At 40.1% G+C, this 18,893-nt stretch overlaps 1 protein-coding gene across 1 annotated transcript; it reads right to left on the minus strand.

Annotated features, from left to right (window-relative positions):
• Positions 1–4,083: 4,083 nt before the first annotated feature.
• IKZF5 (IKAROS family zinc finger 5) lies at positions 4,084–18,872 on the minus strand. The gene is made up of 4 exons (XM_068961634.1): positions 18,841–18,872; positions 7,758–7,956; positions 5,620–5,802; positions 4,084–5,027 (listed from the first exon to the last, which is right to left on the minus strand). The coding sequence occupies exons 2-4, from the start codon at positions 7,888–7,890 to the stop codon at positions 4,084–4,086; spliced, it is 1,260 nt and encodes a 419-aa protein (XP_068817735.1). The 5' UTR covers positions 7,891–7,956; positions 18,841–18,872.
• Between the last annotated feature and the right edge of the window lie 21 nt (positions 18,873–18,893).

Genomic DNA, 18,893 nt, shown 5'->3' on the forward strand with positions numbered 1-18,893 from the left:
CCTTCAATCAGTCACTTGTCAGATGTGACATTGTCAGGAAGCATTTAACAGGAGGCTTCTTGTGTGCTGTTTTGGATCTGTCAGGAATTTTCTGTTCCTGAATATTCAGGAATTAAGAGGAGAGGCAAGCCTCTGGGGGGTGGGGGTGGGGGGGCGGGGAATCCAAGCATTTCCTTCATTAGTTTTTCTATATGGTGTTAAGTACCCTCTTCCTTCTTGTGAAAGTGAAAGTGAACCATATGGTAAAAGTGATTATTTACAACCCTCTCTCTTTCATATGCATGACCTCATGGTTCCTTGATAACTTGTAAGTTTTGATTTTATCTCTGCTGAAAATAGCTATCTTGTAAGACAGTATAAATACCTACAAAATGTTGAATAAAACACCTTAGCTTCATCAGAGCTTTGGTCCCCGTGTCTTGCTTTCTCTCTCTCCCCCTCTCTCTTTCAGGCTGATCCCCTGGAACGCAAAGGCTCTCTGAGTTCACTTTCCTGCTCAGGCTTCTAAGACCCTCTTGAGAAGGTGCTCTGCGCCTTCACCCCATCGAGAGGGCGCCGTGTCAGGGGCTTTACTGGCCTTCTCCATAAACCAAGGAGAATCAGCCTCTTTCTCTCTCCTTTACTTTCTTATCGGTTGACTCTGGATCACCAGGTTCCGGTCCATTAAAGGAACCCAACATGACATGAATAATTTGAGCAGCAGAGGATCCTCATTCCTGTGCCACAACACTTTAAGGGGGTCACACCTTAAATAAAGAGAAATTATGAAGGAGACAAAATGCTAATTATGTTACCATTTTTGTTTTTGGTAACTCATGTGACAGATCTTCTCATGGGTAAGGCATTCTACAAATCGAAACCAATGTAGCCATAAAAACTTTTCTTTAAAAAAAAAAAAAATTAACATTGACATACTGAAAAAATATTAACAAAACTAGATCCTAGTTTTTAAAAAAGAAAAATCGAGATCCATTAGAAAGTGTGATTTTTTTATTCATACATTACAAAAGCAAAGCTTCATTCACAATATGAACTACATACTAGATAGAGTTATTTCAGCATTAAACTGCTCTCTGGAATCCCTAAATATAGTGTGTTTTGCAACCATACTCAAGTTTTATATTTTACATACAAAATATGTTCTTTACATCAAAGTACATATTAATGAAACCAAGTTCTAGAAATCATATCTCCTCTAAGACTACTTAATGAAATGTCCTTAGCAGGGAATTTTTTAAAAATAATATTTCCATTTGATAAATATTTTTGTAGAACTTAAATGAGGTTTATCTCTGGACATTTTTTTTAGGTAATATTCCCTTTGTCAAACAGTTCTGCAGATGAATGGCAAACACATTTCTAAAATGAGACAGCACTGGAAAATATCCAATTAAATTTTTTCAAAGTAAAAGTCTAGCTTTTACTTGAGTTTCAAGAAGTTGTAGCTACATACTATATTAGTAAAAATCTGAAATAAAATTATTCCGTGTTAATCTCGTCACAGTTTCTTAAAAAAATATTAGTGGAGATAAATTATCTACCAACTTTAAAAATCTAAACTTATGTTCACTGAACAAAAATAAATTTAGTTTCAGAACATTGCCTGTTATCAGCAAAGTATTATAAATAGTGCGTGTTAAACTTTTCTCAACTCATTTCTATAAAATATATGATTAAAAATAAAATGGGAGAAACATATTCAATACTTAATGGAAGATAATATCTTTCCAATACAGAATTTAATTCTCAAAAAATTTAAATAAAATCCTAAATATTTTAAAAAATACAATACTAAAAAAGTTTCTAAGTTAGATTTGCTTCAAAAACATTAGTGCATTTAGAATTAACTGTAGCTTTCAAGCATTGATACCTTTGGAATACAACTATGCTCTTTAAGTCATAGGAATTTTAACATTATACATTCTAGTTTGTAATTATGAAAAAATTATCTTAACTAAAATGCTCTTTCAAAGCATCTTTAATTGTCAGGAAAAAAAAAAAAAAAACTTGTCACTATTTGGCCCGGAATATACAGTAAATAAACTGGTTTTAACATGAGAGTTCTTCCTTTTTGTTTAATGAAAACTTCCATTTTCTATTTTGTGGTATTGCTTTTATATGAAGAATAAAATAGAAGAAAAAAATAAATACAAAAGCGTCCAAATGACAGCACCCTGTTTCTGACAGTATATACATATGAGGGTCAAGTTACACATTTGGAAAAGGCTGCTCTAAAACTGATCCGAAGAGCAAGAGCTCCAAGCAACAGAGCAGAAGAGACTGCAGACTTGAGATTCACAAGCCTCAGACTGACAAGGAGAGCTGTCTAGAGAAACTCCTCAGTGCTGGTCTTTCCACAGAGCAGTGGAGATTAGATTAAACCACAGAACTCATTTTAATGGCTTTGTAGTATTTGGAAGAGAGGGCAAAAGATCCATTAACTTGGCACTTGGGGGTTTTTGTGGACAGATACCACCAATATTTCCCTTTCACTTTAAGAGTAGAAGTCCTTTTTAGTTAATGCTTAATAATTAAAATGTTTGCTTTAAGAGGCCAATTAGTAACACTTTTAAGATTTGAACCAAATTAAAAACAAAAATTTTGCAAAGTACACAGAAACCAACAGTTAGTAACAATATATTTTATTGTTTGACCAAGCTGTCCTCAGAGTAAGCTAGTTATTACACAATATAAAAACAACAGCCTCCTATTCAAAATTATTCTAGATTTATATAGCAAGTTTTATTTTTGTAAACAAATATGTTTAAATGCATTTTTATATGTATATCCTCTTCTACTAAGGCGACAATTCAGTTCACAGTTTTCATATAGTTTTCTTGCCGTACACGAAAGACTGGTAAAACCGCAAGTAAGTGTTATAACTTGAATTCACAGAAAATATCTTAAACGGCCAATTCTGAAGAGGAGAACAGAATTCGTTGTGGACATATGTTCTCATTTTTGTAAATGTTACTTCACCAACACATTTTCCCATTTGTTTCTATATCTACCTTTCCTTGAGAATTATGCCAATAAATGGATAGAAGGCAGGAAAAGGAAACTTCAGATTTTTTTTTTGGAAGGACCACATTTCCTAGGAATAAGATGGATGACTTCCACTGTACCTCTTTGGTCACCAAAGGAATGGAAGGAATAACAGATTCTCAGTTTGGTTGTAAAATGCATATATAACATTAGAATGAAGATTTAAATGAAAAATTCAAATTAAAAGGAAAAAAGCCATCTTCATAGATAAGCTTCTGATATTTCTAGCGTTCTGGAGTACTTCCTGGTAGTTTTTAAAATAAATTACAATAAAAATACAATGGAAAACTGCTGTGTTTAAACTAGAAACTGAATAAGCAGGTATTTTAAATATTAAACTCCATTTTCAATTTACAGTTTTAAAGTTTCATTTATTTTCAGAACCTTTACTTCATATATTTATAACTTTAATTTTAAAAGAATTAAATGTTTTACATTTGCCCTTATGGAAAAAAGAAAGATTTACTACACTGATACTGCTTTACTATTACCAGGTAATAGTTGAAATATTCAACTAAACTATGTTAACTAATTTTTAATTAAGGGCAATTTCAAAGGCAATTCCTCTACAAAACATTGAAATAAGTTGGAATAGATTTTGAAAGAGAAAGTAATTTATTCTACCATTTTGAAATTATGGCAGAAATAACATCTAGCGGCAATTTAGATGTTGAAATACCAAGAGTATCCATCAGCCTTGATGTTTTTATGGACTGTAAATGTGAGAAATTTAAATAACCACTTGTAAGATTATGATTGCACTCAAATTCTCAAATGTCTAAATGAAAGGAAAAAAAAAAATTAAGATACCAATGTGTCCAACTCTTCTAATACATAAATGACCCTGACGAGGCTTCTATGAAAAAAAGAAAACAGACATTTTGTTTCCACTGTCAAACTTATACTCTATATGTATAAAACTTTAAATTAGCAGACACCTTATTAGGGATGACACCACCCCACCCCTCCCCCGCAAGAAACAACAGTAAACTACAAAACACAAAAAGGCAAAGCAAGGGAAGCAGAGCGCGATTGTTTTCAGTGTTGGTTATGTTGCCCTCTTGCAAAATGACAGGCAAAATCATACTTGTTTTTACATTTGCACCCACATATGTTACACTGAAAAGGATTTTCATACCCATGACATCCCATGTGGATGGTGTAAAGGATATTGTCGGCAAAGTACATGTCACAGTGCTGGCAGTGGTGGAGAAGCTGCGGGTCCTGGACAGGCAGGGTGGGAGCTGGAGTGCTCGGCTGGCTGTTTCCCACGCTTGGAGTACTTGTGTGGGCACTCGGTTCACTGCTCGGCCCTGCCACCGGACTGTAGTTCCTTTGACCGTGTGACGGCCGAGGCTCGGGGCTGGTGGGAGAGGAGCTCTGCGGAAGACTTGCTGACACGGCAGAAACTACCGCCTGGGCAGAGGGCTGCTGCACCATGAAGGGCTTCTCCTCGGCGCAGGGAACTACATCCGGGGACGCGGGGTTTTGGTTTTCAGGTGGCAAACTGGACAGCTGTCCGGCTAGAGTTGAGAGCTGGTTTAAAGGGTTGTCAACCATGAGTTCTTGGGGGTCTCTTGGCAGGCCTCCAGTTGGTGTGGTTTTCGCCATACTTTCATAGGAGTCAGTCTGGATGTTTGGGATTTCGTGGGTAAAATCATTAAGGTAGTCTGGCTTCTGAACCACCATGGAAGGCGGGCTTAAGTTGATGAGTGCTCTTCTGCTATAGTTCAGGTTGCTAGTTTTCTTCTGTAAAACCCCCCACATTTTCTTGCTGCTTAAGGAAGACCTAGTACCTTTAATTGGTACCATTTTATGCTTGCGCCTTCGATGATGGGACAGGTTGCTTCGGTCACTGCAGCGGAAGGAACACAATTCACATTTGTATGGTTTTTCTCCTGTATGGGAACGCATGTGGGCTTCCAGATGACGCTCATAGGCAGATGCAAATGGACACAAGTGACATCGATGAGGTTTCTCACCTGTTTAAAAGGAAAAATGGGAGAGAAACTGCAGGAGTAGCTCATTTATGAGAAGTTTCATATTCTGTCCATTCATTATTTAGAAACTGATCAAAAATAAAACGCTTTTCGGAAATACACACATGCACAAAAGATTATTAAAATCTGTTAAGAAAGCTGCATACAACAATCTTCATACCATACTGACTAGTGGAAGATATTCCTTACACAGAAGGGATGGCTAAGGCAACGTCTAAGGGTTAGCAGTGTCGCCTGCAACTGTACAGAAAGCTCCTCCCTAGTCTGCAATGGCAATGGACTTAGGATAAAGATAAAAACATTTATCACTTCATTCTGCCTTCAGCATTAAGCTGGCCAACATGAGAAGCTGACAGATACGGAGTCTAGATCACGAAGGAAGATAGCTAAGGAAGGGGGAGCTTACAAGGGGCCTTCCTTCCTTGTATGCTGTCATGCTATTGCTTTGTAAAACTGGATTCACTTCTCCATTTACTCAAACCTTACATCAACCTTCATTTTCAAACAATCACAACTATTTATATGACAGATCAACCTGCCCTCCTTGGCCCCTCTCCAGCCCCTTCTCTGTTACCTGTGTGAATTCTAATGTGTTCAATGAGCCGGGCGGTGCCTTTGCTGGCATAGTTGCAGTACCGACACTTGAGCTTTCCATCAAAGGTCCTTTCAAACCCGTCTACTAACATTCCTGAGTTTTCATCCAGGGAAACTTCAACAGATGGGTGATCAAGTCCATTTTGATCACCATCTGTTCCAGCTACAAACAAAGTATAGCAAAAGAAATTATGCATCTCAGCATCAACTCAATTTAGCAATTTAGTGTTGAGTGGTAGGAAATCTTTCATAAACTGACAGGTCACTTAGCATAAAAGTTAAATTCACAAAAATCACATAGTCTTTCTGAACTGACATTAATTCCATACAAAAGCAGAATATAGGAGGGGTTCTCAAATCACTAACACATATCAGTGCTCAACATGCTTTTGAGGAAGAGAACGAGGCATTACCTTTATCTGACAGGTAAGGAGACAGAGGGGAGTAAACAGTGATGGCAATTACATGTTTAAGATTCTAGCCACTTCTATAAATACAATGGGCTGTCATGATCATCTCCCCAAATCCTAGTCTATTTAATCTAGAGTAATTCATGTTGAGTTTTATAGTTCCACTCAGCTTACATGTATGTTCTAGACCCTGGGTTGCATTTAGGATCTTCAAATTCTAATTAAGCACATAAAGGGAAATACTGTACCTCACATCTCTGGATGTCAGAACCTGTAAGAATTTCAGTTAAGAGATGTTTGGCTGTTTAATTTTAATCAACTAATTTGTATAGGTAAACTGAAGGAACAAGCGCTCAGGTCTGGAAAACCAGCAGATGGTGGGGACTACAACCCTGCTCTCTCGGATCTGAGTCCAGGAATTGTACACCAGAGCATTAAGAGGGAGTGTCTATTCCTCCAGTTTCATGGGAAAAGCACTTCTACACCTTCTTCAGGAGGCAGCCATGGATGGACAGTATGGACAGTTTGAGCCCTCTGCTCTATGGCTTCCTCCATCCCTCACCAGGAGGAGAGAAGGGACTTTGCTGGTTAGTGCAAGTCCAAAATCCAGTAGGTCCACTGCACTGGAGGGACAACAAGGCTCAGTGTCCCCCTTTCTCCCATTGCTTTTCTAAGGCAGTGACTTCCAAAATTTTACGTGCTTATGGAATCACGTGGGAAGTGTATTAAAATACACCTGCTGATTCAGTAGATCTGGGGTGGGCCTGATGGTCTGCACTTCTCACCAGCTCGCAGGTGATGCCTCATCTCTGCTGTTGGTGGTCCCTGGATTACAAAGCCCTAGGCCATCTAGGTCAAAGGTTAGCATACTTTTCCCACAAGGGTCAGATAGCAAATACTTCAGGCTTTGTGGGCCACAGGGTCTCTCACAGCTACTGGACTCTGCTGCTGTAACTCAAAAACAGCTACTGAAAATAGCTCAGCAAGCATGGCTCTGTTTCAGTAAAACTATGGATGCTGAAGTTTGAATTTCGTGTTAGTTTTCATGTGTCATGACATTATTTTTCTTTTTCCCACCAACCATTTACAAATGTAGAAACCACTCTTAGCAACCACACCAGCAGTCCAGATGGGGCCCACAGGCTGCAGTTTGCTGCCTCCCAAGAGAGGGTCAGGAAGAGACCTCAGTCCGTGCGGGAGCAAACCTGCCGGTCTCTCTGTAGGGCAGGCAGGACAGATTCAAGTACTCACTGCTTTCTCTCTGCTAGTTTCACCTCCTAGGTGAGCACACGTGGTGGGCCCTCTCTTCATTTTAAGAGAAGAAACAGAAACCTCTATTTTGTCTCAGGTCTAATACAAATTTCCTAATGGCCAAAGGCCTTGTGTAGTGAAGATGGATCCCCTTTGGGCTCCTTGTAACCACTGTTAGCTAATGGAACCTGGAGAATGGGAAGGAAATTTAGAATCTCCAACTTTTGCACAGGAGAGAATGCATCTCTGGACCCCAGGGTAAGCTCTGGGGAGGGGGCTTCCTCTCGCTCAGCAAAACCTGACCCGCTTAAAGAAAGGGGAAAAAAACTGCCCATCTTCTGCCCAAAACAGAATGATTCACATTAGCAAGCAACAGTGGCTTCACACTATGGATAACAACACACAAACATTACATGTATAAAAAATGAATTATTTAATGGTATTAAGAGGAATCTACCTCCCTGAAGAGCCTCTGCTTCTTTGTCCCCACTAACTGATCCAGAAATCATGTTGACATGATGGGTCTGCTGAGTTAGGTATTCCTGGAAATCTTTCACAAAGTCCAAAGGCTCCGGTTTCTTCTCACCCATCTTTGATTTTGATATATATATATATGTATATATATGAATATTTCTGGAGTTTACAGTTCGTTATACCTATGGGGGGAAAATAAAATAATTTTACACTATTTAGGGAGATGCAGTATGTATTAAAACAACAACACTGACGAAGATTATTATGGGCCAGGTACTACAAAGCAAGAGAACACAGTCCCTGCTTTTAAATATCTTATAATCTTCCTGGTGAACTAAAGAAAACATAGAAAAAACAGTTAACAATTCATATATTTAATATCTAAATAAACTGGGATGGAAAGAAATTACAAAAAGAAAAACCCAGATGAAAGAGATCGGCGTATCAGCAAGGATTATCATTGAAGGAGACAGTAGAGAAACCAAGTGGCTCAAACAGGGCTGGTGGAGAGAATTTCTGGACGACGCCCATGGTGCACGCCTGCATTGGCCAGTACAGGTGCTACTAGCCACATGTAGCTACGGAGGGCTCAAATGTGGCTAATACAAATGACTTGAGTTTTGTTTAATTTAAAAGTGAAATAGCTACATGTGGCTAGTGACTACATATCAAACAGCAAAGGGTCTTAAGACAACATTCTCACACGAATGAGAACTCTAGAAGTAGCTGATCTAGAACAGTGGTGGCAAACTTTCTGAAAAGGGCCAGGTAGGAAATATTTTAGCCTGCGATTGTCACTATAGCTAAAAGCAGCCGTGGACAATATGTAAAGGAATAAATGTGATCATGTTCTAAATTCAGTTCAGTTCAGTCGCTCAGTCCTGTCTGACTCTTTGCAACCCCATGAACCGCAGCACACCAGGCCTCCCTGTCCATCACCAACTCCCGGAGTCCACCCAAACCCATGTCCATTGAGTCGATGATGCCATCCAACCATCTTATCCTGTCATCCCCTTCTCCTCCTGCCCTCAATCTTTCATGCATCAGGGTCTAAGCAGGCACAGAGCCAGGTTTGGCCTATGGGCTGAAACTTTGCAACCCCTGCCCTAGAAATCCAAATCACCACCTCTACCACCACTCACCATCCTACTCATTCTGAGAAAAAGAAAAAAAATATTTACAGAAAAGAAAAAAATACCTGATGCTGACGGGAGAGAAACTCTCATGTCAGATTTTGCAGTCATAAACTAAAAACTGGTCTTCACATAGGTGTATGGCCCAAATTCACAAATCAAATAACCAAAAAGTTTTCTAGTAAAAACAAGCTGAGGAAGTCTAGCACCTAGGAGACAACAAGTCTTTCCTTCCAATAAAAACATATTTATGCACGTTCTAAAATATGCCTTACGCTAAAAATTTCTTTCCCTAAACCCCAACTACTTAATGAGTAATTTACTATCTAAGAAAGTTATCTTTGATAGCCAGCAGTAGGCACCTAAAGCTAAAATCACTCATGTCTCAGTATGTATGCTTAACTTTTTCTCAAAGCATAGCACACGCACAGAAAAGAGCAGCAGTCCTAAGGGTAGAGGCTTAGTGAATTGTCACAAAATGAACGCATCCATGAAATGAACACTAATGTCAAGAAACAGAAGGCTCCCAGCATGCCAGGAGCCCCGCTGTGCACCACCAAGGGCTCCACATCCCTGACAGTTGAAACTGCTGGCCCGAAGGGTATGCTTCGGGTTCAGATAATGAACCCTGAAGGTTCAGCTTCAGATAATGCCAGATAGTTTTTCAAAGTGAGTATACCGATCTGTACTCCCATCAGTGCGGAACAAGAGTCCTGTTGCCATACACCCTCACCAACGCTCAGGGTTTTTTTTTGCCTTTTTCATTTTAGCCATCTTGATGGGTGTATGGTGGTATCGCACTGGTTTTAATTTGTATGACTTGATAATTAATTAAGCTGTGTACTTGTTATGTTAACTTCCCGCTTACATAACCTCTACTTCACACCCAGTGAAGCATCTGTTCAAGTCTTTTGTTCATTTCTCTATCGGGTTGTCTATCTAATTAATATGTAAGAGTTCTTCACAATATTCTGGATATTAGTTCTTTACTGTGCTGTGCTTAGTGACTCAGACGTGTCCTACTCTTTGCGACCCCCATGGACTGTAGCCCTCCAGGCTCCTTTGTCCATGGGGATTCTCCAGGCAAGAATACTGGTTGCTATGCCCTCCTCCTGGAGATCTTCCCAACCCAGAAATCGAACCCATGTCTCCCTCATTGCAGGTGGATTCTTTACCAACTGAGCCACCAGGGAAGCCCTTTATTAGGTATGTATATCTTGAGTACTTCTCACACTCTGTGGTTTGCCTTTTCACTTTCTTAATGGTAACTTTTGATGAACAGAAGTTCTTAATATAGTCCAGTTTACCCATCCTCCCCCTACCTTTACATTTAGAGTTGCTGGTATCCTTGCCTATATTTTACATGAAGATGTTCTCCTGTATTTTCTTGTGAAATTTTTATTATGTTTTTACCTTTCATATTTTTATCTGGAATTGAGCTTTGTCGATTGAAAAGTTACGAGTCAAAATACACTTTTTCTCCCCATGGAGATATCCAACTGTCCTAACAACATGCATTTGATAGACCAGTCTTTCTCCACCAGCCTCTTTTCTCACCTTTCTAAACCAGATGATATATGAGATGCTATTTCTGGATTCTTCATTCTGTTCCATTGGCCTATTTTTGTCTCTCCTCACACTACCACCACATAGTCTCAGTAATAAAAATCTTAATATCTCAGTAATTTAAGTCCACCAGTTGTTTTTCTCCTTCAAGAATATTTGGACCACTCTGGGTTCTTTTCTTTATGGTCTGAGCCACCACCCTTTTCAGCCTAAGTGTTTTCGTGGCAAGAATTACAGTGTTGTAGAAATGAGATAAAAGCACATTTTCCAATTAACAAAAGCGTGATCAACTTTAAAAAAATTATTATTTTTTTTTTTTGGCTGCTTTGGGTCTTAGTTGCGGTGTACAGGGTCTTTAGTTACGGAATGTGGGATCTAGCTCCCTGACCAGGGATCAAATCCTGGCCCCCTGCATTGGCAGCATGGAGTCTTAGCCACTAGACCAGCAAGGAGGTCCCAAACTTGACCAATATTTTAAAAACAAAAACTTGTGTTTTAATTAACTAGAAATCTATTAGAAACAGACTAACTTGACAGTGTTGCTACTATAGATTGTGTATACAAATGTTAGTCTTTATTCCAATCCCAAAGAAAGGCAATGTCAAAGAATGCTCAAACTACCGCACAATTGCACTCATCTCACATGCTAGTAAAGTAATGCTCAAAATTCTCCAAGCCAGGCTTCAACAATACGTGAACCATGAACTTCCAGATGTTCAAGCTGGTTTTAGAAAAGGCAGAGGAACTAGAGATCAAATTGCCAACATCTGCTGGATCACTGAAAAAGCAAGAGAGTTCCAGAAAAACATCTATTTCTGCTTTATGGACTACGCCAAAGCCTTTGACTGTGTGGATCACAATAAACTGTGGAAAATTCTGAAAGAGATGGGAATACCAGACCACCTGACCTGCCTCTTGAGAAATCTGTATGCAGGTCAGGAAGCAACAGTTAGAACTGGACATGGAACAACAGACTGGTTTCAAATAGGAAAAGGAATACATCAAGGCTGTATATTGTCATCCTGCTTATTTAACTTATATGCAGAGTACATAATGAGAAACGCTGGGCTGGAGGAAGCACAAGCTGGAATCAAGATTGCTGGGGGAAACATCAATAATCTCAGATATGCAGATGACACCACCCTCATGGCAAAAAGTGAAGAAGAACTAAAGAGCCTCTTGATGAAAGTGAAAGAGGAGAGTGAAAAAGTGGGCTTAAAGCTCAACATTCAGAAAACTAAGATCATGGCATCCAGGCCCATCACTTCATGGGAAATAGATGGGGAAACAGTGGAAACAGTGACAGACTTTGTTTTTCTGGGCTCCAAAATCACTGCAGATGGTGACTGCAGCCATGAAATTAAAAGACGCTTACCCCTTGGAAGAAAAGTTATGACCAACCTAGACAGCATATTAAAAAGCAGAGACATTACTTTGTCAACAAAGGTCCATCTAGTCAAGGCTATGGTTTTTCCCATGGTCATGAATGGATGTGAGAGTTGGAACATGAAGAAAGCTGAGCGCCGAAGAATTGATGCTTTTGAACTGTGGTGTTGGAGAAGACTCTTGAGAGTCCCTTGGATGGCAAGGAGATGCAACCAGTCCATCCTAAGGGAGATCAGTCCATCCTAAAGGAGATCAGTCCTGGGTGTTCATTGGAAGGACTGATGTTGAAGCTGAAACTCCAATACTTTGGCCACCTGATGCGGAGAGCTGACTCATTGAAAAAGACCCTGATGCTGGGAAAGATTGAGGGCAGGAGAAGGGGACGACAGAGGATGAGATGGTTGGATGGCGTCACCGACACAATGGACATGGGTTTGGGTGGACTCCGGGAGTTGGTGATGGACTGGGAGGCCTGGCGTGCTGCAGTTCATGGGGTCGCAAAGAGTCCGACAGGACTGAGCGACTGAACTGAACTGAATTGAGGAACCAATAAGAACACGGGGCGGGGTGGGGTGGGGTGGGGGTGGGCTGCTGGTTTGGTTTCTCTTGTTCACTGGCCCCAGACCGATACATTTTATTTTTGTCTTTTCTGCCTTCCTCTCTCCTAACATTTAATTTGTTCTTTATTCCAGACACATTCAGCCAAGTAAGAATCTGCAGGTAATTCTCACTTTTCTTAAGGCAACATGTTTGAATAGTTTCTTTGCTCCTTTTTGAGAAGATGCCTAGGGGGTCATTATTATTACTGTCTCTTTTCACCGTTTTCTACAAAGTTGAGGCTACTGAAAGTCTGTCCTCTAGATGAACAGAATATTATTGTGGTATTAGGTTAAAGCTACTACCTTAAAGACTCTGAACAGTGTCTTCTCTAGCCTTAGTATCCTATTTTGTAAAATGAGGTAACAGTACCAATTTGCAGTACCATTTTAAGTTTTACACATAATTGTAAGTGTCTTGCAAGATGTGTAGTTTATGGTATGTTTTCAGACAACAGCAGTTTTCTGCAGCCAAAAATGGTTATACTTTAGATTAAGAAATTCCCCATTGTCCAAAATTCCAAGTGTCTTATGCTACCATTTTATATATCTTGTCTGCGGTTACAATGAAACAAACATGGGCCACTTTTCTCCATTATTCATATATTCCAATTTGCAATTTCCCAAATCAACTTACAATTTCCCAAACTCATCTCTTCTCATTTTCCTCCTCTAGGCCACCTCTTTAACTCACTCGCTTTAATCTGGCTCAGCTTTCTCAGTTTTAAGGATTACTGCTGGCTTCTGAACAGTTTGCTTCAGTTGTTTTCCCATCCTGTCTGTTAACCCGAACTGCTTCTCTATGTTTTCTAACCACTGTATTAGTATTTATGACTACACTTGATTCTGCCGATTATTTGTCCTTTAAAATCTGCCCTTTGCTTAGGAAAAAAGAAAAAGTTGGCCAGTCAGCTACAATGAAAAAGACCATCAAGAATAAGATTAAAAAATATAATGATAATAATCTGTAATAGGGACTTCCGTGGCGGTCCAGTGGTTAAAACTCCACACTTCCATGGCAGGCGGCATGGGTTAGATCCCTGATTAGGCAACTAAGGTCCTCCAGGCTGCACAGTGCAGCCAAAAAAAATAAAAATAATCTATAAGAAGATGGACAGGGAAGCCTGGTGTGCTGCAGTCCATGGGGTAGCAAAGAACTGTACATGACTGAGCGACTGAATTGATAAGAAGATTATATCTCAATAAACCTGAAAACCACACCTCAAAATATACAGGGATGGGGAGAAACATAAAAATATACATAAAAAGGTAAGAAATAATAGCAGATAAAGATGCAGAATGAAATCCAAAATGATAGAGAAAAATAAAGAGAAATGCTTTTTAAAGAAATGATCAAGAAATTTCCAGAATTAAAGATTTCTTTCATTTCAATCTGAAAGGGAGCATAGAGTACAAAACAGAACATGTAATAAAATAACACTTAGACACATTATGGTGAAATTTTAAAACCTCAAAGACAAAGGGAGTAATAGGAAACTTTCTAGTGGGAAAAGACCGCCAACCCACGTAGAAAAACAGAGTAGCAGCACTGGGTACAAAACAACAACAAACTTCCTCAAGCTGCTAAAGGCTAACTTCCGGAAATCTACATCACAACTAAGGGATAAAATTTAGATGCATTCCCTCTAGAATCAAGAACGCAAGAATGCTTGCTATTACTGCTGCCATTCAACACAGGTAAAGGCCTCTCACAATATAAAAAGGAAAAAAGTAATAAAATGTATAAGGACTGGGAGATACCCCCACCCCCCCAAAAAAAACCAGAAAAGAATAAGATCTGGGAAATTGTTTTTTAAAATATAAAAGCTGTTAAGGCCCTACAGATTGTGTTCTAATTATAAAGGCTGTAGTTTAGAAAGAAATCCTCGTGTTTCATTTCAACTTAGCATCACTTTTTGCTGATCACTTCATATAAAAACTGATGTTTCCACTGGATATCTGAATATACTTCTTAAGCAGCAAGATAAATTATACCAAATCCTGATTAGAAACCATAACACTGCTAAAGTACACATGACAAAGCAGGGGGGAAAACGCACAAGACTGCAGGGAAAAAAAGCAGGACATTTTTATACATGCGTCTCAAGTTTTAAGAACACAAATGAGCCTAATCACAGAGGATGGCTGGCATATTCTGACAGTCCTGGCTATTATCACATTGTCACATTACAAATTTCACTGTGTTTCCCGCCATAAATTTGATTTTCAATCAAAATGTACGATGGACTTAAAAAAACAACCACAAAGGATGCCAATGAAAAAAGGGAAGACAACATTGGTCAAGAAGCAACAGTAAGAACTGGACATGGAACAACAGACTGGTTCCAAATCGGGAAAGAAGTACGTCAAGGCTGTATATTGTCACCCTGCTTATTCAACTTATATGCAGAGTACATCATGAGAAATGCTAGACTGGATGAAGCACAAGCTGGAATCAAGATTGCTGGGAGAAATATCAGGAACCTCAGATATACAGATGACACCACCCTTATGGCAGAAAGCAAAGAACTAAAGAGCCTCTTGATGAAAGTGAAAGATGAGAGTGAAATACTTGGCTTAAAACTCAACATTCAGAAAAGGGTATCTGGTCCCATCACTTCATGGCAAACAGATGGGGAAACAATGGAAACAGTCAGAGACTTTATTTTTTGGGGCTCCAAAATCACTGCAGATGGTGACTGCAACCATGAAATTAAAAGACGCTTGCTCCGTGGAAGAAAATTTATGACCAACCTAGACAGTATATCAAAAAGCAGAGATGATACTTCACTAACAAATGTCTGTCTAGTCAAAGCTATCGTTTTTCCAGTAGTCATGTATGGATGTGAGAGTTGGACTATAAAGAAAGCTGAGCGCCAAAGAATTGATGCTTTTGAACTGTGGTGTTGGAGAAGACTCTTGAGAGTCCCTTGGACTGCAAGGAGATCCAACCAGTCCATCCTAAAGGAAATCAGTCCAAATATTCATTGGAAGGACTGATGCTGAAGCTGAAAAACTCCAATACTTTGGCCACCTGATGTGAGGAACTGACTCATTTGAAGTCCCTGATGCTGGGAAAGATTAAAGGCAGGAGGAGTTTGAGTAAACTCTGGGAGTTGGTGATGGACAAGGAGGCCTGGCATGCTGCAGTTCATGGGGTCGCAAAGAGTTGGACTCGACTGAGCAACTGAACTGAACACTGTCAACTTGAGAGAAACTCTATTCTTAAGAATTTTAAATGTATCGATATGGTTTATAACCACAGATATCCTGCAATGATTTAAAAATTGTCATTCCATCCCTAAGCACTTTTGTGCCCACTTGACCTACATCACCTCCTCTCACGCAGACCTGCAAGACCCCTCCCCACGGCAGACTTGCAAGCCCTTGCTGGGGTCTAGTCTATAAAACAAGCAAGTATATATGAGAGATGCCTAAATACGAATAGAGTCTACAGTTCAAAACCAAGCTTTCTCCATCTCAAGTCAGTAGTTCTAATCACAATAATTAAAAAAAGAACAATAATTCTGAAACTACAGAAGACTTCCTACTATCGAGGAAAAAAAATTTAAGGGTTTTTGTATCCAAACCATCTTCTTATCTTTAATAAAGTACTCGTCAGTCTCAGGACCCAATGTTTAATTTAAGAACTCCATAAATTAACTGGTATCTAGAGATGCAGCTAAGACAGTGATAAATTTCAAAACTTTCGCAAATATTAACATAAAAATGTACTTTCAGAATCAGCAAACTATAATGTCCTCATTACCATACTTCACTATTATTATTTCCTATGATACAGCAAAATTCTGAGTCCTCCCTGTGACCTCTCTGATTAAAGTTAAGCTGGCATGGTATTCCACGGGTTCTAGATACGTCTATATAGAAATTGGCTAGAATGCACCTAAATTATTTTTATGCCAACAGCTCTCCCCAACTACCCATTCAAAACTCACAAAATTAGGTTCTTACAAAACAACCAGAAATTACCCATGCTAGTGAAAGAAAGAAGCATCTAAAAATAAGTTTTGATATCCCAAAAGAACACAAAAACCTCTTTAAGCAGATAAGTTAAACTTTTCTCTGACCTTCTCTGGGTCCTGATATTCAAGTCCTCTGATCTCCTTCAGTCTCACACTAAGAAAGGGAAGTTGCTCATCAATACACCCACAAACCCTCTTACTAGGAGCTAACAATTTAAAACGGAGGCATCATGATGCAAATTAGAAGACAATCATAACAAAGAGAGGTAATATGAGAACCAGAAGGGGCTCTTTAACCTACCTTCCTTCCAAACTCTTTTTTTAATAAGCTACACTCTCTTTTTAATAACAGGTTTTGAGAACATGATTAGGCAGCAGTAGGATCTATTCTATTTAATCTACAGAAAGTAGTTGACTAACTTCCTTTTACAATAACTTAATTTGGGGTTTAGACAGCCTATATACATACAGTGACTGCAGTTCAATGAATGTATATATACTTTTATACCTTAACAATTATGGTCACTGATTACTCTGCTATAGAATACGTATCAAACGCTTCCTTTGTACAGAGAACATGGAACTTCAGAAAGCATTAGAACACATTTCCTCTGATTACATAACTGGCAAAAAAGCAAGTTCTTGGAAGGCAAAAGGGACATTATGAGGCTTTGAGAAATCATAAAACATAATATAAAACATAAATAAAAACACATTGGAAGAAATAAAGATGTATGCAATCTAACCTTTTCACCCAAATCAGTTCCTCCTTTTTCTTGCCACTCCAACATTGATGAAATGTAGAGTAATCGAAATTTACTCTGGAGACACACCAAGGGACTCCCAAAGGCCATGGAGGGAATTTCAACTAAAATTGAAAAGCCATACAGAGTTCCGCAAAGAAAAATATACCACAAATCAAAACCTTTGTGACAAAAAATTAGCATCCACAGGTTTAATAAGCTAATAAAATAACGTGCCAATTTTACTAGTACCAGAAAACTAAGCTAAAAGAGAAAGACCAAAGCAGCAGCTTCATTTCAGCAAAAGCTCCAACTAAACAACAAAGAGTAACATGCATCAGTGTGACTATCGTTTTTTTTCCCCCTCCGCTGGTGGATTTCTTAAGATTTCATTTTTGGCAAAAAATTTTGTCTTTCTAAGTTAAATTATTTATTTCATTTGTTCATAGTACACTTCTAGGCTCAGGCTTAGTACTGCCGAACAGCTGTAACTGCATAAAAACAAGGTACTAGCCTAGCCCCGCAGGGAAACATTTGCGGGGAAAGGTTTAAAGAAAGAAACCCACCAGGCACGCCCAATAACGGCATATCTGATCCCCATGTTTATTATCCTCTCTATCGCGACTCAAAACACTTCGGGTTTCCTTTGGAAACTCTTGGGATCCCTGGAGGCAAAAAAACACCAAACACCTCAATTCTCTGTAACGAACTCCCAAGATTATATTAACATATATAGTCGTGTTAAATGCACAACATAAATAAAAACTAAAGGGAATCTGTAAAACTGTTAGCTCAGATGTTTAAATAGTCATTCTAAAGAAGTCGTGTGTCTTCCAAACTGAAGTTCTTCAGAGCTCACAACTTAAACAGCCTGTATTTCTTTTCCCACTGGTCGATCCACTTCGGACCTAAACAGCACACTGAGGGGACACTGGGCCGCACGGTTAGGGGCAGCCGGAACCGGTTTAACTTCACTTTGGATTCAGTTACCGAGCACTTAGAAGGTGGATGGCTTGGCTACTCGCACTTCAGCCAGTTACGTTAAGATTTAAATCCTGCACGAACCTCAACAGTTCTTTGTTGCAAAATCCTCCCTACATCTCACATCTCCCCCCAAGTAGAGGGAGTGCTCAAGCAGTAGACAAGGATCAAGACAGGACTGCTGATAAAAGACGGGAGGTTTTAAAAGTCCTCCCAACGTGCAGCCCGCAACTGGCGTCGGGGCGGCATCCTCACCAGGATCCGGAACGCTTAGGAGACCCGCGCCTCAGCGGAGACCTCCGGCCCAGGGACCTAGTGATGACGCGAACCTCGGGGCGCGCCCCGCCCCCGCCCTCGCGACCACCTGTCAGAGCGAGAGGGGCTACTCCCTACCCAGGAGCCTCCAAGCCCCCAACTGGCGGCGACCCCACCGCAGGCACCGCTCCCTCGGGGCTCCGGAGGCCCAGACACCGCACCCTCCGCGCTCCCGTCAGGAAGGTCCCGGGTCGCGACCCTAACGACCGACCGACCAACCACGCCCGCCCCTCCGCTGGGGCTGAGTTCCGGGCGGAGTCAGCCGGCCCGTCGAGAACACCCGGCTCTCTACCCCCGCCGCTCCTCCTTAGCCGCTCTGCTCAGCCCTGTCACCGCCGTCCGAGCCGACGACCAGCTACTTACCGCCTGACAGTCGCACCGAGGAACCCCCACCGCCTTGTTCAACGCCGCTGCCG

Source organism: Capricornis sumatraensis, chromosome 23 (genome assembly GCF_032405125.1).
Source record: "Capricornis sumatraensis isolate serow.1 chromosome 23, serow.2, whole genome shotgun sequence".
In the NCBI taxonomy this organism is placed as follows: Eukaryota; Metazoa; Chordata; class Mammalia; order Artiodactyla; family Bovidae; genus Capricornis; species Capricornis sumatraensis.

Coding starts and splice junctions, on each gene's coding strand:
- IKZF5 (XM_068961634.1), bottom strand. CDS start 7,890: ATGGGTGAGAAGAAACCGGAGCCTTTGGACTTTGTGAAAGATTTCCAG. Junction 5,803..7,757: donor AGCAGAGGCTCTTCAGGGAG/GTAGATTCCTCT, acceptor CTTTGTTTGTAG/CTGGAACAGATGGTGATCAA. Junction 5,028..5,619: donor ACACATTAGAATTCACACAG/GTAACAGAGAAG, acceptor CCTTTTAAACAG/GTGAGAAACCTCATCGATGT.